Source organism: Cherax quadricarinatus, chromosome 30, assembly GCF_038502225.1.
Source record: "Cherax quadricarinatus isolate ZL_2023a chromosome 30, ASM3850222v1, whole genome shotgun sequence".
Taxonomy (NCBI): Eukaryota; Metazoa; Arthropoda; class Malacostraca; order Decapoda; family Parastacidae; genus Cherax; species Cherax quadricarinatus.
In genome coordinates this window covers 14,150,273-14,177,327 of record NC_091321.1, presented here as the reverse complement: position 1 = coordinate 14,177,327, position 27,055 = coordinate 14,150,273, and the positions used below count along the sequence as shown (strand labels likewise).

At 42.9% G+C, this 27,055-nt stretch overlaps 1 protein-coding gene across 2 annotated transcripts; it reads right to left on the bottom strand.

Annotated features, from left to right (window-relative positions):
• Positions 1 to 3,246: 3,246 nt before the first annotated feature.
• On the bottom strand, positions 3,247 to 26,171 carry LOC128692656 (heparan sulfate 2-O-sulfotransferase pipe-like). 2 transcript variants are annotated; one of them, XM_053781914.2, is made up of 9 exons: positions 26,140 to 26,163; positions 25,633 to 26,054; positions 9,048 to 9,160; positions 8,398 to 8,621; positions 7,918 to 7,997; positions 7,298 to 7,454; positions 6,024 to 6,136; positions 5,528 to 5,682; positions 3,247 to 4,614 (listed from the first exon to the last, which is right to left on the bottom strand). In XM_053781914.2, the coding sequence occupies exons 2-9, from the start codon at positions 25,650 to 25,652 to the stop codon at positions 4,436 to 4,438; spliced, it is 1,041 nt and encodes a 346-aa protein (XP_053637889.1). In that variant the 5' UTR covers positions 25,653 to 26,054; positions 26,140 to 26,163; the 3' UTR covers positions 3,247 to 4,435. The 2 variants fall into 2 exon arrangements, with proteins under 2 accessions (XP_053637889.1, XP_053637888.1); XM_053781913.2 differs by having other exon boundaries at positions 25,633 to 26,171.
• Positions 26,172 to 27,055: the final 884 nt, after the last annotated feature.

Sequence of the window (27,055 nt, the reverse complement as noted above, 5' to 3'; positions counted from 1 at the left end):
CGCACACATATTACCGTACTCACTGTGGACCTTGTAAATAATTTATTTATTTAATAATTTGAACATACTTACAGAGGTACAAAAAAATACAGGTAATAGCAGCATGCCAAAGCCACTTGTATGCATAGCATTACAGGCAGGCTTAAATTTAACTTGAAATTAACTAAGCAATGATGTAATCAGTGATAAAACATTATTGTAAACAGAATAATAAAGCACAAATGAGTATTACAAATACAGGTCACTTGCTCAGCTATCAAAACTTTGGAGTCCAGTCCCTGGACCAATTATGTACCTCTGTAATCTTTTGACTACCGCCCACAGGATGGGTATGGGGTGCATAATAAACATATTAAACTAAACTAACTAAATACAGGTCATATGGTTGCATGCATTGTTGTACATTCAGTAGAATGGAGTGTTCTGTTAGGTAGTGTATTTAAAAAATAAAGTTAGATTGGGTTTTTGGTTTAACATTTATGTGATATAATTATAAGAAACATTTATGATATACAATTTATAAGGTTCAGTTATTCAGTATTTATTTGGTTTTGGGTGAGTAAGTGAACTTCGAGAAGAGACTTGAATTTATAAACAGGTAGTGTTTCTTTTATATTTACAGGTAATGAATTCCAGATTTTAGGGCCTTTTATGTGCATTGAGTTTTTGCATAGTGTGAGATGGACACGAGGAACATCAAAGAGTGATCTGTGCCTTGTGTTATGGTCATGTGTTCTGTTGAGGTTGGCAAGGAGATGTTTGAGGGGAGGGTTAATATCAGAGTTAAGTGTTCTATGTATGTAATAGGTGCAGTAATAAGTATGGATGTTTTGTATGGTGAGTAGGTTTAGTGTTTTGAATATTGGTGGAGTGTGCTTCCTGTAGTGGGAATTTATCATTCTGACTGCAGCCTTTTGTTGGGTAATTAGTGGTCCGAGATGGTTAATTGTTGTTGAGCCCCATGCACAAATTCCATAGGTGAGATAGGGGTAAATAAGAGAGTGATATAGGGCCAGGAGGGCTGACTGTGGAACATAGTACCGTATCTTCGATAGTATGCCTACGGTCTTGGAAATTTTCTTAGAAATTTGTTGTATATGTGTATGAAATTTGAGTCTATTGTCAAGGTGGATTCCTAAGAATTTTCCCTCTGTTAGCTTTGTGATAGGTGATCCGTTTATCATTATGTTAAGAGGGACATCTGTAGCTCTGTTACCAAACTGAATGAAGTAGGTTTTGTCAATGTTTAGTGTAAGTTTGTTAGTCTTCATCCAGGTAGATATTTTCTGTAATTCGGTATTTACAGTATTGGCTAGCATGACTGGGCTCGAGTGAGAGAAGACGTATGTAGTGTCACCTGCAAATAGTGTGGGTTTGAGTAATTGCGAGGCATTTGGTAGGTAATTTATGTATAGGAGAAAGAGAAGAGGGCCAAGGACACTTCCCTGTGGGACACCAACTGTAATTGGCTGTGCGGAAGAGTTTGCCCCATTTGTGTACACATATTGGCTTCTGTTGCTGAGGTATGACTTGAGGTAGTTGAGGGAGTGCCCTCTTATAATAATAATAATTAATAATAATAATACTTTTATTTACTACAAGTACATGTAAAAGGTATACAGGCCTAGCTGACATCAATGACATACTACTCTATAGAAAGCCCCTTGTTATGCAGAAGTTTCGAGCAAATTAGGTCAGTTTTGTCCCAGGATGAGACCCACACCAGTCGATTAACACCCAGGTACCTATTTTATTAATGGGTGAACATGTGCAATTATCATTGGGAAGCGCTAAACCCGTAGGATTATACAGCGCCTGTGGGGGAAGGGGGAATGGAAGGTATTCAGGCTTAATTCAAGGAACTGGAGCACAGATCCAATTCCCTAGATCAAGAGCCCCTCACCAGCATCAAGGAACCTCCCTTGAGGGGTAAAGATGGGCAAGAGGTGTAAGGAAACATGCTCAATGTTTCCACCATTGCCGGGAATCTAACCCGGACCCTCAGCGTGTGAAGCGAGAGTTTTTGCCACCAGGCCTAAGTTATTAGGTAAGACACATATGCAACAGTTAGACAACTTTATTCCGAAACGTTTCGCCTACACAGTAGGCTTCTTCAGTCGAATACAGAAAATAGGCAGGAACAGTAGAGATGTGAAGACGATGTAATCAGTCCATCACCCTTGTAGTCGTAGAATTTGAGGTTGTCAGTCCCTCGGCCTGGAGAAGTTCAGTTCCATAGTCAGGAACTATCTGAAGATCAAGCGACAGTGCGGAGACTTAAATACTGTCGGAAGGAGAGGTGCAGAGTAGTATTTAAGTCTCCGCACTGTCGCTTGATCTTCAGATAGTTCCTGACTATGGAACTGAACTTCTCCAGGCCGAGGGACTGACAACCTCAAATTCTACGACTACAAGGGTGATGGACTGATTACATCGTCTTCACATCTCTACTGTTCCTGCCTATTTTCTGTATTCGACTGAAGAAGCCTACTGTGTAGGCGAAACGTTTCGGAATAAAGTTGTCTAACTGTTGCATATGTGTCTTACCTAACAACCTGTCGGTATTGTATACCATTTTGATGTTCAGGCCTAAGTTAGTTTATTGTATTGCAGTGGTTATAATCACAATTAGTTTCTAACGTGTCTAATAACTAGACTGCTGATAATAAGATATTACAAGAACGCCAATGGAATTATGAACGACATTTTTGGGGGGTTGTCTTGGGTAAGGTACACATAAATACAGTTACCATACATAGTATAAATTACCTAGTATAACTCAAGTCAGAAAATGAGAGTTTACATAAAAGCGTTGTAATCACCTAATAACTTGTATAACTGCACTTGTGTGTGATTGTACCTAAATATATTTAGTATATTTTAGTATGATACAATATTGATACAGATTGATGGCATTTAGTTATGCATGTAATAAGCCATCAGTTACGTACAACATTTTTAATGAGAGATCACAAGCACAAAAATAATGCTGGTGTCCTCAGACAAGATATGTAACGTAAACACATCATCATAAACATAAGGGTAGAGAAACACCATTACAGGGTCAACTTTTATTACAGATGTTAAATTGCTCTGCTTAGAGCTCAGTCCTTGGGAATGTTAGAACGCCGGACCCGCAGGGTTCAACACTACCTTGGATCAAGAGCCCCCCCCCTTCACCTGCGTCAAGCTCTGCCAGGAGATGCTCTGCAACATCTTCGACCTCTGGGCTGAACATTTGATGTGGAGTATTCTAAACCCCGTGAACCACCGGCACAATATAATAATAATAATAATAATAATAATAATAATAATAATAATAATAATAATAATAATAATAATAATAATAATAATAATCTATTTCTACAAGTACATGTACAAAGTATACAGACCATAGCTGACGTCAATAACATACTACTCTATGGAAAGCCGCTTGTTATGCAGACATTTCGGCCAAATTAGGTTAATTTCATCCCATGACGACCCGCACCAGTCGACTAACATCCAGGTGCCCCATTTACTTGTAGGTGAACATTGAGCAGCAGATGACTTATGGAAACGTCCTAATGTTTTCCAGCCATACTGGGGGATCGATCCCCGGACCTGTGTGTGAGATCTGAGATGAATGCGCTAGCGATCTAGCTACGAGGATATGACATGACGCGAGGATCATTATCCTTTTTAGAAGACCTGGACGGATGTTTGCCTGTTTGACTAGTAACAAGTCTCTCTGGTAGCAACTGCTTTGACGCTGATGAGCATTATTATATTAATATTATGGGGGAGCACTAAACCCGCCGGGAATATACACCGTCTGGAGGGGGGTGGAAGGCATTCAGGCTCAATTCAGGGAGCTGGAGCACAGATCCAATTCCCTAGATCAAGAGCCCCTCACCAGCGTCAAGGAACCTCCTTGAGGGGACGCTGATGAGCAGCCTGACTGCTCCTGGAATATCCAGCAATACTTGTGCTTTTGATTTGGGAACAACAAATATCTGGAATATCCAGCAACATTTGTGCTTTTGATTTGGGGACAACGGAGGTTTGGCTTTCGCCTCTGGCTGATGTATTTTATGCATGGAGAGGAAGACAAACATTATCATCTCTGGCTGGTGTTGTATGACGCACACTGAGGAATACATACAAGGCTATCATCTCCTGGGAATGCATTTGTTTTTATTCTAATTTTTTTTGTTAAGCTATTAAGCTGCACCTTGTACACTGTGGTACTGATTTTTGGCATGTGATATCACCGAAGTGTTTAATACATTTTCCCCAGTCCTGAAGCCATCCCTGAATCTCAGTGGTGGGAAAGAAAGAAAAGTGAATAATTATTTCAGCCTTTGTTTCTCCGGGTTTTGATTTTAGGACGAGGTATTTAGAGGTTTAGGGGGTGTCGGGAGGTGTAGGGCTTGTTTCAGTTGTAGGGCTTGTTTCAGGAGGTATCGGGAGTGCCACTGATGGCGCTGTACTGTCGAAGAAGGCGCTGACGGACGAAGTCGTAGAACTCGGCCTCCAGGGTGAAGTTCCGTCTCATGAAGTCCTTGGCTGCCTGCTCCACCTTGGGCTTGTAGAAGTTTTCGTTCCTTAGTCGCTTGCTTCCGTGTAGCTCCTCTGAGGGCAGGCAAGACCAGAATGAGGGTAGGCAAGACCAGAATCGAGGGTAGGCAAGACTAGAATCGAGGGTAGGCAAGACCAAAATCGAGGGTAGGCAAGACCAAAATCGAGGGTAGGCAAGACCAAAATCGAGGGTAGGCAAGACCAAAATCGAGGGTAGGCAAGACCAAAATCGAGGGTAGGCAAGACCAAAATCGAGGGTAGGCAAGACCAAATCGAAGGCAGGCAAGACCAAATCGAGGGTAGGCAAGACCAAATCGAGGGTAGGCAAGACCAAATCGAGGGTAGGCAAGACCAAATCGAGGGTAGGCAAGACCAAATCGAGGGTAGGCAAGACCAAATCGAGGGTAGGCAAGACCAAACCGAGGGCAGGCAAGACCAAATCGAGGGTAGGCAAGACCAAATCGAGGGTAGGCAAGACCAAATCGAGGGTAGGCAAGACCAAATCGAGGGTAGGCAAGACCAAATCGAGGGTAGGCAAGACCAAATCGAGGGTAGGCAAGATCAGAACGAGGGAAGGTAAAGTTAGAATGAAGACAGGCAAAATTACTATAACAGAATGATGGAATAATGGCAAAATTAAAAATAAATATTTAGAATTTATAATATGTTGAACTGCACAGAGACTGGCGATTTAGAATTATATTAATCCCCCCCCCAAAAAAAAAAGTCACTAAAGCTAATACAAATGAGATTATTTTTCAGTCTCAGCTCATAATTGTCTTCATCAGAGTGCAGAATTTCTTCTCTCAAACTGAAAATTTCTCTTCACATTTTCAAGATTTATCTCTTTCAGCGGAGACTATGGAGCGCTTATTTTCCCCATGCCAAGTTAGAGATTTTTCTACATCCGAGGATTCCCCCCCCCTTTCACCTGGATTACCCCTTTCTCCCCTCCTCTCCTACTCACTGTAGTAGACTTGTGTGGCCGTGTTGAAGTAGCGAGGGACGTAGTGCTCCAACACTGCCAGGGTCTTGTCCCACTCCTCCAGGACCCCCACCACAGCAAACTCCGTCTCCACCACCCTCTTAGCCTGCTCCAGTCCCTTCCTTGAGCCGAATATCCTGCCAGGTGAATGAGAAAGGTTTTAAGAATCTTAATGAGGGGGGTATTAGGCAGGGGGAGGTGTAAGATGTGCTATATTGAAGAAAGAAATGTAAGTTGCATTTGGATTATTTTTATGATACAGATGTCTACCCCCTTCCTCTAACACAAGCAGGTCTTGAGAAGCATAGCTTGTCAAGACTGCTCATGAACAGGATAGCAACGCGCAGCAGGTGTTCCCACAGTATAACTATCAAAGAAAAAGACAGCAACACACCGCGTGTTTCCACAATGTAACTATCATACAGGGCGGAGTAACAACACTGGGGGGTACATGTACTTCCCTCATAATAGGACTCACGGGCAGTAAGGGTCGTGTCCACAGAAGAACTCGATAGTGTGACCGAGGACTTCTCTGCCGGGGGTGTAGCGACACTCCACATCCTGGGCGTTCTTCAGGCAAGACTCCAGGTCCTAATGGTACATTAAAGTATACTGGGGCTTCTCGTTTCTTGAGGGAAGGAGGAGGGGATGGGCAGGGAAAACGATTGGACAAGGAGAAGAGTTGAAAGGGTGAAGAGAATTAATAGAGAAAAGAATAGACGAGGGAGAGGGATGGAAGGAGAAAGCCGCGGTAGAGTAGGGAGGAAAATGTAATAGGTAGAAGAGAAGAGGAAGAAATGGAAGAGGGAGGGGAAATTGGAGTGATGAAAGGAAGAAAAGAGACGGAGGATAGAAGAAAGAATAGAGGGGAGAGGACTGGGGAAAGAGGGAGAAGAGTAACTATGGAGATAAAAATGGAGGGACAAATTTCCTTCGTTTTAATGTCTTCAATTATTTTATTATTGTAAATATTGCAAATAATATCACTATTACAAACTACACTACTTTTGTTATTCCCCCGTGCCCTGAGGCACGTCTCTAACACCAGTCTTAATGTGCCGTGAACCTCTTGGTCCCTCTCAACAGCAGTTCTAGGAGCGACTTGCAGATCTCCTAAAAACTAATTCCCATTATTAAGGAGCATTCTTCCCCTCTCCTGTTTCTTCACTCTCTGCACCAGAACTATGACCCAACGGGTCAGTTTCTTGTACCTAGGGACGTCAAGGGCTATCTTGCTAATAGTTTCTACTTCGAGTCCTCAATGGTAATTCTTATGTACGGTTCTAGCAGTCAGGAACCTTAGATATTTCAAGAGCATCTATTTAAGGGGTTACCGAGTGCTTGCAGCACTAGTCCTGGGAGCAAGAAACCTGAAAGACTCAGCACTAGATCCATGGATTGTGCAGAGTACAGATAATTTAATGCCAGTTTTCAGGAGTTGGTGACCTTATTGCGCTCCTAACTCTTGTAACAAATATTCCTAAAAATCCTTCCAGCACTGGCCCTAAGAGACAAGGACTTCATATTTTTACACCGTTAAATTACTACGGCCTTCACCTCCCCAAGGATGCCAACCACAACAGTCAATTAATACCCAGTTTCTTTTTACTGAGAGGTGAACAGAGACAAAATGTGTAAGGAAACTACTACGATCTCAAGAGTGATCACAGATCCTTCTGTTATGACCCGAAGGATCGTAACCGAGGGATCTGTGGACCCTTCGTCGTGCCTAAGATGCCAGGAGATGCTCACCTTCTTCAAGAACCTCCTGCTAGGAAACCTGATGTCTGGAAAGAGACCTTTGCGCTCAACCAGGTGGAAAGGTGCCCTCACGTGGTAGTACCAGCTGACAGCCCTCTCTACTGGGTCACGTACCATGCTCACCAATATCGGCTTCTTCCTCCCGAATCTCCAGTATGACAGAGAAAAAGGATTGTTGAATAGGCAAATCAGAGTTACATAAATGGTTTAACGCCGGTGTAATTTTACCCGGCAGATCTGAATGTCTGCGAAGAAAATTAATATGTAAATCTGGATAGCACTGAAATGCACTGAGATATACAGGAAACATTGAGCTAAACATTTCTTAGTATATAAACATTATCTCTCAGCCCACCGTAGGATACGGACCTGCACACACTGCTGTGTGGATAAAATACTGCGTACTTTAATGTAGTGTGTCTGGGTGCGAATCCTGCCGAGGACAGAGATAATGTTTATAAATAATTTCGAACGTCTGCAAATTAAGCATTCTTAGTATATATGTAGGGAGACCGGACCCACGTAATGCTATGGCTGTTTGCTACTCTAGTAACAGTGGTTGCTGTGCCTAGTATGGTAGAGTGAGGATTATAGCACTAACCGAGACTCACCTGGTAAAGTTGATGTAAGCGTAAGACTCCATCATAGCCATCGGATTGCTGATGGCAGAAATATTCTTGGCGATGTCTTTCTGATGATATCAAAGAAAAAAAGAGCTCTCGGTCAAGACAATACGTACATAGGAAAGCTTCCAAGTATATTTATTGATCAAGGGCCCCAGTGGATATATGTCACTGACTTTTGTGGGGTGTTATCCTAGGTGATTTACACTGTACATATATCCAGCACATAGAGGGAGCTTATGACGTTACGGTCCAACTTGGACCATTTACAAGTCACACTGACTTGTAAATGGCCTTGCTCTTTAATTTACACTATATATGATAATTGTACTTAAATGTACCCGTGTCTAAATGAACTTATTTTGTCGACCATTTTCCCATTTCTAAAGTTTTTTTTTTTCAATACGAATTTTCCAGAGACCTGGTGATATATGTTGCATATAAATAAGTCAATATATGGTTTCTGACCTGGACGGCTAGACTGGGTATGTGGACGACTTGTGACTTGGTGGGTGGGTTGAGGGTGAAGTTGAAGGAATTGATTGTCGAGAGGTGAATGAGGAGGTTCTTGAGGGAGGTTGTGCCGCAGCGGAGGAGGGGCATCACCAGCAGCACCTCCTCCAAACTCTCCCCCGTCATGTTGAGGGGCGGCCCCACCCGCACCCACCCGACCTCCGCTCGCACCGCCCCTGCTGATTATAGTATTACTAATTATTTTTATTATTTATTACTTTTATTGCGATATTCAATAAAGAGGCGCTAAAAATTCTCCTGGGTGATACTTGTGTTCCCCTGGGGTGAGACTCGCATGTGTTCCCCTGGGGTGAGACTCACCTGTGTTCCCCTGGGGTGAGACTCACCTGTTCCCCTGGGGTGAGACTCGCATGTGTTCCCCTGGGGTGAGACTCGCATGTGTTCCCCTGGGGTGAGACTCGCATGTGTTCCCCTGGGGTGAGACTCACCTGTGTTCCCCTGGGGTGAGACTCGCATGTGTTCCCCTGGGGTGAGACTCACCTGTGTTCCCCTGGGGTGAGACTCACCGGTGTTCCCCTGGGGTGAGACTCACCTGTGTTCCCCTGGGGTGAGACTCGCATGTGTTCCCCTGGGGTGAGACTCACCTGTGTTCCCCTGGGGTGAGACTGAGGGCTGGATGAGAGGGGGCAGGAGCATCACATGAACACACAGGATGAACGACGCTGGGAAACACACGGCAGCAACGAAGTCGCTCTTCCTGTGAAAAGAAACAGACAATATCAGTAAACAGGCATTAACACCACAAAAATAACATTGACATTGTAACCTAAACGAAATTAACGGATTGCTACGTTAATTTCGTTTAGGTTACAATATCAATGCTTGTGTTTTTTTTCCTTATGCTATAATATTCATCCTTCTGGCTGTTGTGCCTGCTGGCACTTCCGGTAGCATCTCCTCTCACCAGTGAACGCTGTCACCTGGGGACGTATATCCGCTTGGAAACCCTCATCTTTTCTACATTTTGCAAGCTCCTGATGATGTGTTGATTGCAACACGAAAGGCCTAGAACTATCATTCTACTTCCCCCGTGCTTGTTTTGCATATATATATATATATATATATATATATATATATATATATATATATATATATATATATATATATATATATATATATATAATGTCGGGCCGAATATGTAAAACTGGTGAATTAGCAAGAACTCATTTAAAATTAAGTCCTTTCTAAACTTTTCTCTTGTACGTTTAAAGATATATTTTTTTCATTAATGTTAATGTAAAAAAATTTAATTTTGCCCCAAAAGAATCTTAGAAGACTTACCTAACCTTAGTGTAACAAGAACAATTTATTTTAGCCTAACCTAACTATAAATATTTTAGATTTGTTTACAATAATTTAATACTAAACAAACACAGTGAAATATATTTTTTTCGTTAGGTTCAGAATGATTTTGGCGAAATTATTGCATACACAAATTTTCACTTGTCCTATATGGCAAGATGAACGTTGCTATTTAAGCCAAGATCGCATGTTCTGCCTATTCGGCACGACATATATATATATATATATATATATATATATATATATATATATATATATATATATATATATATATATAGATAGATAGATATCCTAGGTAGTAGGTTGGTAAACAGCAACCACCCAGGGAGGTACTACCGTCCTGTGGTAGTAGGTTTGTAGACAGCAACCACCCAGGGAGGTACTACCGTCCTGTGGTAGTAGGTTGGTAGACAACAACCACCCAGGGAGGTACTACCGTCCTGTGGTAGTAGGTTGGTAGACAGCAACCACCCAGGGAGGTACTACCGTCCTGTGGTAGCAGGTTGGTAGACAGCAACCACCCAGGGAGGTACTACCGTCCTGTGGTAGTAGGTTGGTAGACAGCAACCACCCAGGGAGGTACTACCGTCCTGAGGTAGTAGGTTGGTAGACAACAACCACCCAGGGAGGTACTACAGTCCTGTGGTAGTAGGTTGGTAGACAGCAACCACCCAGGGAGGTACTACCGTCCTGTGGTAGTAGGTTGGTAGACAGCAACCACCCAGGGAGGTACTACCGTCCTGAGGTAGTAGGTTGGTAGACAACAACCACCCAGGGAGGTACTACCGTCCTGTGGTAGTAGGTTGGTAGACAGCAACCACTCAGGGAGGTACTACCGTCCTGTGGTAGTAGGTTGGTAGACAGCAACCACCCAGGGAGGTACTACCGTCCTGTGGTAGCAGGTTGGTAGACAGCAACCACCCAGGGAGGTACTACCGTCCTGTGGTAGTAGGTTGGTAGACAGCAACCACCCAGGGAGGTACTACCGTCCTGTGGTAGTAGGTTGGTAGACAGCAACCACCCAGGGAGGTACTACCGTCCTGTGGTAGTAGGTTGGTAGACAGCAACCACCCAGGGAGGTACTACCGTCCTGTGGTAGTAGGTTGGTAGACAACAACCACCCAGGGAGGTACTACCGTCCTGTGGTAGTAGGTTGGTAGACAACAACCACCTAGGGAGGTACTACCGTCCTGTGGTAGTAGGTTTGTAGACAGCAACCACCCAGGGAGGTACTACCGTCCTGTGGTAGTAGGTTGGTAGACAACAACCACCCAGGGAGGTGCTACCGTCCTGTGGTAGTAGGTTGGTAGACAGCAACCACCCAGGGAGGTACTACCGTCCTGCCAAGTGAGTGTAAAACGGAAACCTGTAATTGTTTTACATGATGGTAGGATTGCTGCTGTCCATTTTTCTGTCTCATAAACATGCAAGGTTTCAGGTACGTCTTGCTACTTCTACTTACACTTAGGTCACACTACACATATATGTACAAGCATATATGTATATACACACCCCTCTGGGTTTTCTTACATTTTTCTTACTAGTTCTTGTTCTTATTTATTTCCTCTTATCTCCATGGGGAAGTGGAACAGAATTCTTCCTCCGTAAGCCATGCGTGTTGTAAGAGGCGACTAAAATGCCGGGAGCAAGGAGCTAGTAACCTCTTCTCCTGTATATATTACTAAAAGTAAAAGGAGAAACTTTCGTTTTTCCTTTTGGGCCACCCTGCCTCGGTGGGATACGGCCGGTGTGTTGAAAGAAGAAAGAAGAATATATGTATATATATATATATATATGTATGTATATATATATATGTATATATATATATATATATGTATATATATATATGTATGTATATATATATATGTATGTATATATATACATACATATATATATATACATACATATATATATATATATATATATATATATATATATATATATACATGCATACATAGAATGTACATAATAACCACTGTGAAATAGTAGTGAATTATGAAGCGCTTTCGTGATTTTCTCGCATTATCAGGGAACTGTGACAGTTCCCTGATAATGCGCTTGGACTTTCACCATTTTTTCACAGTGATTATCTTGCATAGTATGATATCACATGTTTGCTGTGATGTTACTGTACATAATGTATATGTATTGCTAGCGTTAGTAATAAAACTCTTCACAGAGCCAAACATTAACCTGACAACAGTTTCTTCTCCAACTTGTGTCTTCTCTTCATATTTCTTCCCTCACACAACTCTACCATCTTTGCCAGCTACATTTCCTTCCAGTGTATGAACGTCCACTAGCTGCTACTTACCATCACTACCTCCATCACACCAGCTCTTTACCCCCGAGTACAAACAAGATGTAAATGAAGAGGCGAGAGGATTTCAGAGGAGGAGGAGAAACAGAGATGCGAAGAGGAAAGAGAGAAGTTGCAGTGTGGTAGCCACAGCATGGACAGGTTATGTCAGATCTGGAGAAGACCAGACTAAATGGTAGTAACTGACTATAATTTTTAAAGGGGTGGACCGGTAAGCCAGCAGAAGACCTCGGTCAGAAGACCAAAAGCTGCAACAGCGGTTCATCTGACTAAGACCCGTGTCAGGAAACACTTGTCCTGTTTCTTGACAAACTTTACCTAACCTAGGTTATGGGGTACCTGGAGTTTACCTGGAGAGAGTTCCGGGGGTACTAGCAAAAACAGACCGACACGAAACTGGTTTACCTAGAATCGCTTCCGGAGGTCACCGCCCCCGCGGCCCGGTCCCAGACCAGGGCTCCTAGTTGCTGGTCTGATCATCAAGCTGTTAGTGCCCGCCGCCCGCAGTCCAACATATGCACCAAAACCCGGCTGGTTAGGAAATACTTCGGGGAATCTGTAGAGTTTCCTCTAGGGAAGGTGTTGAGTCGTGGTCCCCTAACACTTACTGAGTAGTCTCTCAGTACACTCATTGCTTCCCTGGAGGCATCCTGCACCGTCTGCCAAGCTTGTCTTTATAAGGAGTAATTTCAATTTGCAGGGTAAGGACCAATCGCTCCGGGTGTAGATGATGAGGTATCTTTCTCGCCTATGTTCTAAGGAGTACAGTTCTAGCGCTCCCAGTAATTTAGGTGCTTGACTGAGTTTATACGAGCTGTGAAGGTTGTCTGAACTTTTTCCAGCTGAGCAATCTCGCCTGTCTTGAAGGAGGCCGTGAACACACAGCAATACTTCAGCCTAAGAGTATCATCATTGGCTTAGCATTTCTTATTTTGAGTGTTCTAGTTATCCAACCTATTCTTTTTTTTTCTTGCAGTTATCATAATAAGATTGTTTACCTCGAATGTGAGATGATCTGACATTATCATTCCCAGGTCTCTCACACTTGACAGCTATCAAAATCATTAAACTTTTCATATTTTTATGAACTAGTCCTTGAAACTGATTTTTTTAAAGTACACTATTATACAAAAGTGCATTACCTGGTGAAGAACCTCTGGTTATATACAGTTGTGCTCAGGCTTAAAACTACAATTATAAATGCTTAACAATTTATAGTTGAAGTTTTTATTTGAATCCTAAAATGTATATAGAAAGTGAGGAAGGTGTCGTGACTCTGGTAAAAGGCTCTTGATACAAGGAATTGAAGCTGCCCTCCCCTTCCTGGGGCTAAACTTGATTGTATATCTTTTACTTCTACGGGTTGAGCGCTTCTCCATCCATATACAGTACTCCTCGTGGCAAGAGTTTGTTGTGTAAGCGTTCGGTAACAGATGACCGAGACAATTACAAGGAAACGGCTTTAAGGGGTTACGGGGTTACTATATTCACGACGAGGCGTCACGTCCATAATGGTTGACAAGTGTGAACCAGCGGACTTCAGTCACGTTACGTCACACCTCGATACTAGTTACATATTCTGCAGCAGACGCTGGGGTGTGTATGTGGGTCAGAGGATGTAGCTCTTCCTCTCCTCCATTTCTACCTCCCCTCCTTCTCCACCTTAACCTCGCCCCTTCATACCCTGGTCTCCAGGTATCCACCACCTCTACAAGCCACGGCAACGCCATTCCATCTTCCTCACCCATCCACCTCCATCCTCACCTCGCCCATCCCCTCAGCCCTTCACCCCCACCACATTCTCCAGTTACCCTCACAGATCTCTCTTTATTACTCCTTCCTCTACTTCGCTCACCCCCTCCTCCTTATTGACCCCGTTCCTAACACCACCGGCTTCCCCTACCCACCAGCCAGACGCCGTCACACTGCACTTAAAAATGCGTCACCCCTGCTACCCTGCCATCTGCCTCCGACTGTCAACACGCTACACTTCCAAACCAAAGTCACTGTACATCGTGAAAGATTGTACGAACAATAATTTTTTTCCCGTCGTAAAAAAATTAATTCTCCCCGGGTGGTTGCATAATTTAGTGGTTATAGAAGCACCGGCGCAGCCATGCTGGTCATCCACCAGCACTGACAACAACGGAGCATAATGTTTTAACACTGTTCTTGTTCCGTCCTTGTAGAATGTTATGTAGATCAGGGTAGCCACATAATGAAAGGAAACCGTTGCATGAACAATCATTACGTCGAGGCTTGGAAATGAGCGTCTACCGAGGTTTTTGCCGAGACTATTTACCAAGGTCTGGCTTTAAGATTGCCTGCCTCGGTCTAACAAAGTCTGGAGTAAGGTCTGCCATAGTTTAGCTTCGAGACTGTCTGCCAAGGTCTATCTTCGAGACTGTCTGCCAAGGTCTATCTTCGAGACTGCAAAGGTCTATCTTCGAGACTGCAAAGGTCTATCTTCGAGACTGCAAAGGTCTATCTTCGAGACTGTGTGCAAAGGTCTATCTTCGAGACTGTCTGCAAAGGTCTATCTTCGAGACTGTCTGCAAAGGTCTATCTTCGAGACTGTCTGCAAAGGTCTATCTTCGAGACTGCAAAGGTCTATCTTCGAGACTGCAAAGGTCTATCTTCGAGACTGCAAAGGTCTATCTTTGAGACTGCAAAGGTCTATCTTTGAGACTGCAAAGGTCTATCTTTGAGACTGCAAAGGTCTATCTTTGAGACTGCAAAGGTCTATCTTCGAGACTCCAAAGGTCTATCTTCGAGACTCCAAAGGTCTATCTTTGAGACTGCAAAGGTCTATCTTCGAGACTGCAAAGGTCTATCTTCGAGACTGTCTGCAAATGTCTATCTTCGAGACTGTCTGCAAATGTCTATCTTCGAGACTGTCTGCAAATGTCTATCTTCGAGACTGTCTGCAAAGGTCTATCTTCGAGACTGTCTGCAAAGGTCTATCTTCGAGACTGTCTGCAAAGGTCTATCTTCGAGACTGTCTGCAAAGGTCTATCTTCGAGACTGTCTGCAAAGGTCTATCTTCGAGACTGTCTGCAAAGGTGTATCTTCGAGACTGTCTGCAAAGGTCTATCTTCGAGACTGTCTGCAAAGGTGTATCTTCGAGACTGTCTGCAAAGGTCTATCTTCGAGACTGTCTGCAAAGGTCTATCTTCGAGACTGTCTGCAAAGGTCTATCTTCGAGACTGTCTGCAAAGGTCTATCTTCGAGACTGTCTGCAAAGGTCTATCTTCGAGACTGTCTGCAAAGGTCTATCTTCGAGACTGTCTGCAAAGGTCTATCTTCGAGACTGTCTGCAAAGGTCTATCTTCGAGATTGTCTGCAAAGGTCTATCTTCGAGACTGTCTGCAAAGGTCTATCTTCGAGACTGCAAAGGTCTATCTTCGAGACTGTCTGCAAAGGTCTATCTTCGAGACTGTCTGCAAAGGTCTATCTTCGAGACTGTCTTCAAAGGTCTATCTTCGAGACTGTCTGCCAAGGTCTATCTTCGAGACTGTCTGCCAAGGTCTATCTTCGAGACTGTCTGCAAAGGTCTATCTTCGAGACTGTCTGCAAAGGTCTATCTTCGAGACTGTCTGCAAAGGTCTATCTTCGAGACTGTCTTCCAAAGTTCTGATATGAGAAAGCCCCGTGACTAGGCTAAACACTACAGTCTCCTCTCGGGTGATTTTCTCCACAGCTGCAAGCTGTGGTCCTCCCACCTGACACTCCATGAACGTACTATCGTAGCTAAGATTACCGAGCAGGATAACTGACTGCGGAGGCTAATGATGTATTTATTGAGATGTTAGGAAAAGTGGACACAGAAATGAAAAAAAAGTAAGCTAATTCTATGATATTTTTTTTCCAGTCCTTACCACAAGAGCCTAACATCATACGAAGGTAATAATATCTTTATTTCTACAAGTACATGTACAAGGTATACAGTCCTAGCTGACATCAGTGACATACTACTATATAGAAAGCCCCTTGTTATGCGAAGCATTTCGGGAAAATTAGGTCACCTGTGTCCCAGGATACGACCCACACCAGTAGACTAACACCCAGGTACCCATTTTACATAACTGATGGGTGAACATGGACAGCAGGTGTCTTATGGAAACACGTCCCTAATGTTTTCCAGCCGTACCGGAGATTCGAACTCCCGACCTCAGTGTGTGAGTAGAGTGCGCTAGCGACCCAGCTACCGGACACCCCAGATGTAATGGGCCCCAAAGAAATAGGTTGATGATGATAATGTAATGATTTTGATATAATTTTTATTTCTACAAGTGGGTGATACAAGTTATACAGCCGTAGATGACATCATTGACATACTATATGGAAAGTCCTTGGTTATGTGGAGCATTTTTGGCCCGGTGGCCTGGCTCAGGCCCGGTGGCCTGGCTCAGGCCCGGTGGCTAAAGCTCCCGCTTCACACACGGAGGGCCCGGGTTCGATTCCCGGCGGGTGGAAACGTTTCCTTATACCTGTTGTCCTGTTCACCTAGCAGCAAATAGGTACCTGGGTGTTAGTCGACTGGTGTGGGTCGCATCCTGGGGGACAAGATTAAGGACCCCAATGGAAATAAGTTACAGTCCTCGATGACGCACTGACTTGCTTGGGTTATCCTGGGTGGCTAACCCTCCGGGGTTTAAAATCCGAACGAAATCTTATCTTATCTCGTCCCCACCCTCAGGTACCTACTTACTGCTAGGTGAACAGGGACAGCAGGTCTAAGGAAACGTGTCCACGCGTCCCGGGGATTGATCCCGGACGTCAGTTTGCGACCTGAGAACGCTACCAACCAAGCCACGAGCACCAGGCGATGATAATGATAATGATGATGATAATGAGTAAAAAATACTCGCTATGGTTCCATAATAAAGATGGTTACACAGACAACTTTCCTTCACACTCGGTCACCTAAACTCTCCAGTAGAGTCAAATTTGCTTCTACCACCAAACTCGCCCATAAATACTAAAAATCGTACATTCTTAAAATCCAACATATTAACAGCACTTTTAAAAAAGTCAGTACAATTAAAAGCAGCTGATAAATGTATTAAAGGAATGCTTCAACCACACACACACACACACACACACACACACACACACACACACACACATACACACACCAAAAAAAAAAAAAAAGCCTCGTAAGAGGCAAACCAAAATTTTATCGGGAGAAATGACAGTATTCATATAAACCCAAAAATCTATAAATACTAAATTATTTTTTGTCTCTGTCTGGCTTTACGTTACGAGGAAGCTGAGGCATCCAGGAGATATTCGCAAAATTCACGCTAAGATGATACGTCGCATTTTTACCATCAAAAATGACACGGTACGCTTCGAGCCAAAATGACATAGCAAAATTTTCGCAAAAATGACAGAGTAAAATTCTCGCCAAAATGACAGGCATTATTTCCCTCTAAAATAACACTGGAGATATTGGTGTAAAATGTGGCAGAAGGTGAACACTGAGAAATATAACAAGAAGGAATGTTTCCCCAAGAAAGTTACCCAAGTCTTGTGTTATTTATCAGCTTGTCGGTGTTCTATACCACCAGTTATATTAAACGTGTTCTTCCAGTAATAACTGGACATGTACGCCAGTTACCACTCCTTCCTACACCATCATGTTCTTGAAGCTTCATAAGCAATTATCTGCACGAAGGTTGTTCAAGTCTGCGTTCCAACTGTACACTGTCAGTCAAGAATATAAATGTTTAAGAGCTTATACTGTCAGTGTATATACTGTGAGATAAACATTTCTCGTATATATTGACTTTGAAGGAGTCCTCCCACGACTATGACATCTCACTCATAATAATAAAATTATATATATATATATATATATATATATATATATATATATATATATATATATATATATATATATATATATATATATATATTATACGCAATCAACATATCAGAAGCTTGCAATGTTGCAGAAAAGGGGAGGAGGTCCAAGCAAATACGGTCTACGCTGAAATGTTACTTGGTGTGTGTGTGTGTGTGTGTGTGTGTGTGTGTGTGTGTGTGTGAGTGTGTGTGTGTGTGTGTGTGTGTGTGTGTGTGTGTGTGTGTGTGTGTGTGTGTGTGTGTGTGTGTGTGTGTGTGTGTGTGTGTGTGTGTGTGTGTGTAGACTTTGCTGGTTGTGTTGTTGGCATCGTTGCTTTGTTTGTTATGGCTCAACACTGGTCAAGGTATCCTTGAGAGCCAGCTCATCTCGTCTTTCTTGACACAACCAGCACCTCTCTGCAGGAATACTTTAAAACTCTCAAGTTTCCCGTCGCTGTATTAGTTTTAGGCTCGACACTGGCGCTACAGACTCAGAGTTTTTGTTTTCGTTCCCTGAGATATTCATACTACCATAGTTGTATGATCATTATGGGTTAGGTCATTCGCACAATATGTAATACTAGCATGCAACCTGGGGGACTGACCACCTCAAATACTTTTTCTCCTAGGCCTGGTTACATCTTTTTTTCAATTACTACTGCTCCCTTTGCACTTGACTAAAGAAGTCTACTGTGTAGGCAAAACGTTCCAACAATAAAGATACCCAACTGTTGCGCATGTGTCTTAATCTTCAACTTGTCGGTATTTTATACCTTTTTCAACAAAGTTAAGTGACTTGACAACTGTGGGTTACTTTTAGAATTTTATTTTTAGCGTCACACAGTGACGAGCGTTTTGTCATTTGCGGATATTAGGATCTTTTCTATTTTGTTCATCTCGACCAGGTAGAGGCTCCATGCAGGCTCCGCGTACTCAACAAGGTTCCAATCTTTTTTAACATCCTACAAGATTCTTGAAGGTTCTTGAAAAGAATATCTGATATGCTTGGTCAGCTGCTTGCTTCCTCTGCGTCACCACCACGTATGAGAGAGTAACATTTGTTTTGTTACACGTCAGTGTGCAACATAATATCGTACCGTACTAATCATATCAGATAATGAGCTCAATTTAAGTCGTAATGAACGACCATCGATGAACAAGCAGAGGTGGACGGGAGAGTGAACTGTGGCCCCAATATTTACTGGTCCAGCGCTTTACTTATGCCAAGCGCTTTTGACTACTACCCACAGAATGGGTACGGTAAGTACATAGTAGATTCGCCAGTAATGTCCCGGACCGGGTCTTTTCCAGATGGTGACCCGGCAATGATGAGGTGCATAATAAAGATCTTAAATTTACTAAAACGAGGTAAAGTGTTGGACCTGTTAATATTTGGACTTCGGCTGCAGCCTCCCGTCCACCTTCTCTTTATTTACATTAGAAAATATTTATGATTATTTCATTATTTTAGCATGCAAATCACAAATAATAATATAAACAATTATTTCTCTTTCAATAAAACACATTTGTGTTACAAATTCCTTACATGAAAAAGCCCATAGTTTCTGAAGCCACAACAGTACAATAACATGTATGAAACGAGTATAAGTTAACGACCTTACTAAAGGAGACAGACAGACAGACAGGCAGACACACACACACACAGACAGAGAGAGAGAGAGAGAGAGAGAGAGAGAGAGAGAGAGAGAGAGAGAGAGAGAGAGAGAGAGAGAGAGAGAGAGACAGAGAGAGAGAGAGAGAGAGAGAGAGAGAGAGAGAGAGACAGAGACAGAGACAGAGAGACAGACAGAGAGAGAGAGAGAGAGAGAGAGAGAGAGAGAGACAGACAGACAGAGAGAGACAGAGAGAGAGAGAGACAGAGAGAGAGAGAGAGAGAGAGAGAGAGAGAGAGAGAGAGAGAGAGAGAGAGAGAGAGAGAGGGTATGTCTCTCAGTGTATATAGAGACAGCGGTGTCTCAGTGCATATACACAGCGGTATGTCTCCCAGTGTATATACACAGTTTTGTTTAATCTTTGTACTAGGCATCACAGTGTTCATGACTGGTGGTGACCATGTTACACGCTGCCTCAGTGACCCTCCTGTAGTTGATAAGCTTAAGATTTCATTTACCATTAATAAACCATGAACTTGGCGGCACAGAGAAGACTGGAGGGGCAGGGAGGGTAAACTGGTTCCTGTGATGGGAAGGTGGGGGAGACTTGGGGAGGTCTTGGTGGGGAGAGGAAGGAGTCTCAGGAAGAAAGGAGATGGGGGAAGGGGTGTTGGAGAAAGAGTGGATGGGGGCGGTGAGGGAGGCAGAGAAGGGAGAGTCTTGAGAGCTTCGTGACCTGCTAACCCTTACTCCTCTAAACTCCCCTCCCCTACAACTTCCCCCATCCCGTCACCTCCAACCCTCTTGATTTTCTACCCGCACGTCTGACCTGTTCCCACTACCTGTTTACCTCACCTCTTCCCCTTCCTCTTTACGTCGTCTCTCCCCCTTCCTGTTTACATCACCTTTTTCATATCTTCTTTACCACTTAATTTCCTGCTCGATATGCAAACAATTCGTATTTTATAAACCTTAATAAATTTTTGTGACCCATAGACATTTTTATAATTTTTTTATATAACACACATTATACATTTTTATTTTTTTATTGCCATTAAAGTATACGAGGCAGATGTACACAAATTTTAAAGTATTTCCCAGGCTAAGTGAAATATCACTACGTCTAGTTTATAAAATAAAGCGTACAACGCTGAGTGACTTCGTTGCAGAGACGTTTCGCCCACCAGGGATGTTATTAGTAGATGTACAACACTTAGGATTGGTTCCGGGGGGTCAACGCCCCCGCGGTCCAACACCCCAACACCGGAACACCCTCCAGGTAGTGTTGGAAACTGTCTTACTTAACCTCTCGGCGCTGTATTTTGCCGGTAATGCCTCTCTGGATGCCTCTATGCTGGCATTTTTTACTTGCAAAGACAATTAACATAAACTAATCGCTATAATGGGCTATGCATTCACATCTTTAAAGGCGCTCATGCCCTCTTTCTATGCTAATATCATTATCGGTACAGATACACAGTTACAGTGAAGGCGAGGGTGACCCAAATAACATGTGACGTTACCTTGTGTGTTTTTAACTGATTTTTGTGTCCTGGATAAATAAAAACTTAGGGTGAACTCTGGAGACAGCGAGGCTTTGTTGTGTACAGCTGTTCTGACAAGTGACTGCAGATTCTAAAGAGCAATGTAAATCTTCCTTGATGATAAGCATGGCATCATTCCACCTCATCAAGTGGTTCTAGGCATTGTTGACAGTGTCAGTTCGGTAAAGGTATTTTATTCTCATTAACATGGTCAAGTTACACATATTTTCGCATGTCTCTTACATGACAAACTCCAGGTTTGGTTTTCAACATGACTTGTATACCTCGCCCACGTTACATAAGATGACCTTCACGCTAATATGCATTTTCCTGTTTTTCTGTCTTTGTATCGGACTGATAAAGATTCTGGCTGGCAAAACGTTGTCATGATAAACTTGTCTAACGTTGCGTAATTTTGTCTTTTATAGGTTCTCTTTGAACCAGGGTTCTTTAACAGCATCAAGGCTAACCCTCTTGGAGGGTCAGCATCAAGGCTCCGTTCTTGGAGGGTCAGCATCAAGGCTCCGCTCTTGGAGGGTCAGCATCAAGGCTCCGCTCTTGGAGGGTCAGCATCAAGGCTCCGCTCTTGGAGGGTCATCATCAAGGCTCTGCTCTTGGAGGGTCATCATCAAGGCTCCGCTCTTGGAGGGTCAGCATCAAGGCTCCGTTCTTGGAGGGTCAGCATCAAGGCTCCGCTCTTGGAGGGTCAGCATCAAGGCTCCGCTCTTGGAGGGTCAGCATCAAGGCTCCGCTCTTGGAGGGTCATCATCAAGGCTCCGCTCTTGGAGGGTCAGCATCAAGGCTCCGCTCTTGGAGGGTCATCATCAAGACTCCGCTCTTGGAGGGTCAGCATCAAGGCTCCGCTCTTGGAGGGTCAGCATCAAGGCTCCGCTCTTGGAGGGTCAGCATCAAGGCTCCGCTCTTGGAGGGTCAGCATCAAGGCTCCGCTCTTGGAGGGTCATCATCAAGACTCCGCTCTTGGAGGGTCAGCATCAAGGCTCCGCTCTTGGAGGGTCAGCATCAAGGCTCCGCTCTTGGAGGGTCAGCATCAAGGCTCCGCTCTTGGAGGGTCATCATCAAGACTCCGCTCTTGGAGGGTCAGCATCAAGGCTCCGCTCTTGGAGGGTCAGCATCAAGGCTCCGCTCTTGGAGGGTCATCATCAAGGGTCCGCTCTTGATGGAAACTTGATGACGTTGACAGCGTATAATCTAAAGTAACCGAGATGTTCTGAACATCTCGTGGTGAATTGATGGCTATAGGAAGGCGAAGGCAACCAGCCGTGTCTACTGCAACGTCAACGTGATCTCGTATCAGTTTTAAAGAGTGTTCATTAGCCGATTTTCAGGCAAGCTGAATCATAAACCACGGAACGGGCGGGGTTTGAGCCAATGGCGAGTGAGTCGTAAAACTCCAAGCAGGTGCGTAAGCCACTGGGCCAGCTGGCTACAATAAGCCATCCGTGGTTTGTTTGTTATGATTTCGCGAGTCACGAAGCTAAATCACGTTCGAACGCCACTTACCAGAGTATATTCCTCTGAAGTACAGTATGTATACACAGGCGTTCAGGAGTTTGTTGACTCTGAGTTATGACTTTAACCAACGTGCAAATACAGGTTTTATAACGACAAAAACACAACTGTGGTGAAGTTTGTAGGAACCTTTCTTTTCCGAGCGGCGGTATAGACTTGGTGGTCAGATGAGTGGATCCTTCCCTTGGTGTCATCCCCACTGACACTTACTGGTGGTACTGATGGCACGTGATATGTTGGAGGTGAACAGTTATGTCATCAACACTAGTTCTACTAAGCACCTTCTACTGTTGATGAATATTTTCAGAAGTGAGCAGAGAAGGGACACAAGAACGCACTTACGAAAGAAAGACGAACGCTGTTTGTTTATAAATGTTGTTACCTTTCAAGGGATGTCTTGATGATTGTGAAGGTCTCTTGATAAAAATAACTGGAGATGCCCATTGGCTTTCTTGGATGAAACTTATTTATCTCACATTCCCCAATTGCTTCCCCATTAGCATAATTTTTATCAATTATATTAGAAGCGAGAAGAGAAGGGACGTAATGCATACAGAAAAAAGGGGCAGTACTCCGTTAATGTTACATCGAAGCTTCTTCATTATCACTCTCCACTATTATTGTTTACATCAGTTCAACACTTAGTTCTGAAAGCCCATGAAAAATAGGTCGCGTTTCAGAGTTAACGCTGTGGTGGGAATCTCAGCCGTGATACTGTCTTGAGCAACAGACCATCACGGTCCGCTGATGCGGCCTGCAAGGTGATGCTGACAACCAAGACATCCAGGGAGTACACGAGTGACTCGAGTAAGGAAATATGTGTCAAGATGATCTCCTGATGCTGCTGGTCACGCAAGAGAGAGATGCTAGTCCATAGATTCGTTTAATTGCTAAGAGAGTCGACTTTTCAAATGTGCATGAATGGTAGCAAATTATTCAACCAATAAGCTGTCAGTTCTGACTTGAACTCGGAGATCCACGAAGACAAGGAAATAAAGAAGTTACCATACTCAGCCTCAAGACTGCAACCTAAATGATTTATGGTTGGTGAAGATGGTTTTGAAACCCGACAAGTTGAAGAATAAGACACGTGCAAAATCTCGGAATCTTCAATAAAGAATAATTAAGTTATACGGATTATTATGGTATAATTCGCGATAATTCGATGAAAGGAGACTGCAAAATTATACTCGAAAGAAAGATAATAAAGGGAAATAGAAATGAATATATGATGGAAAAGTGAAGAATAGAGGGAAAAAATCAAAGGTGCCATAAAACTGTTAAAAATAATAGGATTTTTTGGAGCATTGTATCTTAGTTTCTGGTAAGTGAGACGAGGTAATGAAGGTGGCGAGGCGAGGTGAGGCGAGGCGAGTAGTGGAAGGATACATTATGATGGAGTAGCTGGTAAGAGCGCCAGTGTGGAGAGAATGAATGGAGATTTAACATCTGCTAAAGACTGAAATTAAACATTTGCAATTTATTGAAGATTTTGAAGAGAAGTTGCAGAGGTTGGTGGACGAGTTTGGTAGGGTATGTAAGAGAAGGAAATTAAAAGTGAATATAGGAAAGAGTAAGGTGATGAGGATAACAAAAAAGTTAAGTAATGAAAGATTGGATATCAGATTGGAGGGATAGAATATGGAGGAATTGAATGTATTCAGATATTTGGGAGTGGACGTGTCAGCGGATGGGTCTATGAAAGATGAGGTGAATCATAGAATTGACGAGGGAAAAAATGCGAGTGGTGCACTGAGGAGTCTGTGGAGACAAAGAACGTTATCCATGGAAGCAAAGAGGGGAATGTATGAGAGTATAGTTATACCAACGCTCTTATATGGGTGTGAAGCATGGGTGGTGAATGTTGCAACGAGGAGAAGGCTGGAGGCAGTGGAGATGTGTCTGAGGGAAATGTGTGGTGTGAATATAATGCAGAGAATCCGTAGTTTGGAAATTAGGAGAAGGTGCAAGATTACCAAAACTATTTTCCAGAGGGCTGAGGAGGGGTATTTGAGGTGGTTTGGACATGTAGAGAGGATAAAATGAAATAAAATGACAGAGTATAAATCTGTAGTGGAGGGAAGGTGGGGTAGGGGTCGGCCTAGGAAAGGTTGGAGGGAGAGGGTAGAGGAGGTTTTGTACGCAAGGGGCCTAGACTTCCAGCAGGCATGCGTGAGCGTGTTAGATACGTGTGGAGAAATGGCTTCTATGACTTGACGTGGTGTTGGTGTGAAAGCAAAGTAACATTTATGAAGGAATTCAGGGAAATCGGCAAATTGGACTCGAGTCCTTCAGGTAGAAGTACAGTGCCTACGCTCTGAAGGAGAGGTGTTGATGTTGCAGTATTTTTAACTGTAATGTAGGCACTCCTCTAGGAAGACAGTGATGGAGTGAATGATGATTGAAGTGTTTCTTCATCGAGTCACCCTGCCTTGGTGGGGAAACTGCCGATGTGTTAATAAAACAAATATTAAAATTAAATTTTAACAGATAATTTTTTATTAAATTTGCTTGGCAACCTTAACACTTAGGTAAGTAGTGATCTACAGTGTGTTTCGTGTTGGTGGGATGAGCAAGTGAGGGTCAGATATATATCACGAGATTGATCAACATATAGCACAGTTCTAAGAGTTTCTGTATCATGACGTTACAGTTTCCAACCATCACCACCAGAGAGATCTTTCTGCCACGTATGTCCAGTAGTTGTTGCAGTACGATAATATGAAGTGGGCAGATGTTTAGATTCATAGCTTATGAACTGTTAGAACCATTCTGCCCAGATCTACACCACTACCAGGACTACAACACTGAGGGAACTACAACAGTGAAATACAACACTGAGGGAACTACAACACTGAAGGAACTACAAGAGTAAAGTACAACACTGCTAGAACTACAAGACTGAGGGATCTACAACACTGACTGAGCTACAATACTACCAAGACTACAACACTGGCAGATCTATAACACTGCTTGAGCTACAACAAAATATATCCGTAATGACTCTTACCTTAAGCTTCGTAGTTGCATGTTGATATATATGTTACCACAGCAGAAATAGATGTGTGCATGAACTCACTATATGTTAGTCTGCTTCCAACTTATTTTGTTATAGTTTCAGGTTGTTTTTCGGTGCCTCATCTAAAAATATTCACGTGTTTATCGAAGTCCTCTTCCTTTAAATACTTTTAAATGGTCCTTGCTGCCTTTTTTTTACCCCCTCCCCCATAAGCTTTCAAAGCATAAATTCCACTTAGAGTACATTAAAAGCCTCATAACTTGTTTCTAATATATTATTAGACGTAATATTGTCCTGATATTGAAGTTCTCAATGAACATAAGTGTGGAACCACCCAAGGCCTCTGCAGGATGTGGTTCCTACGCTGTCTGATCTTGTAGCTACATTACCTTCTGGTATTGTCTATGGTAAACCTGTAAATGGGCCACCTGTTAAGACTGTTTACAAAACGCATTATAAGATTTAAGATACATTTGTGTGAATAATAGTGAGCAAGACCTTCGCATACACTCCTCTCTCGCGTCTCAAGAAGCACTGAGGCGACTCTGAGACCCACAGTAGGTCATCAGTAAATACTCGCTGCATTTTCTTCTTTCTGAGCGCCTTTACCATGCACAATTACTTATAAATATATAGCATTATATACTTGGATAAATTGCCTTCATTACCTGAAGTCAGTATAAATAGGTCAGATATTTTAGACTAAGCAATATCATAATGAGTTTGAGTGAAAATGATACTTAAATAACACGTATAGTAATTTTATTTTTACAACTTTATCGAAGATTCACGACACTTTGGAAAAATATTCATTACACGGCAAGACTGATCTATAACCATAAATAAAGTGGTTCGCGAAATATAGTTCTCCGCTAATGTTTGCTGTGTTTTACGAGAATATAACGGTACGTTAAACATTACTACGTTATAATGGCTTGTTGCTTCGTTCTTTCCTGTTCTTTTAAGAGAACTGGCCAGACCCCAAGTAGGACTCCTCGAGATGATGCAAATTAACCCAGTTTAAGAAAGATTAGAGAGAAAAATAAGAGGTTGGTTGGTTGTTATATGGTGTTTAAAGACTGTCAGCTACACGAGGGTCACTAAGACTGTATAATACATGTTAATCACCAGTCACGAATACTTCACTCATTTAAAATAATGATTGGAGTAAATTCTCTGCACATATACAACGAGTGACATACACATCTCGGTATATATATTTTTGTTAGTTTAGGTTAGGTAAGGTTTGTCAGGAAACAGGACAAGTGTTTCCTGACGCGGGTCTCAGTCATTTGACGATCCGCCGCTGGAGCTTTTGGTCATCTGACCGAGGCCTTCTGCTGGCTTACCGGTCCACTCTTTTAAAAATTATGGTCAGTTAATAACCATTTTTTCCTCTTTGTGTATGTTGGAA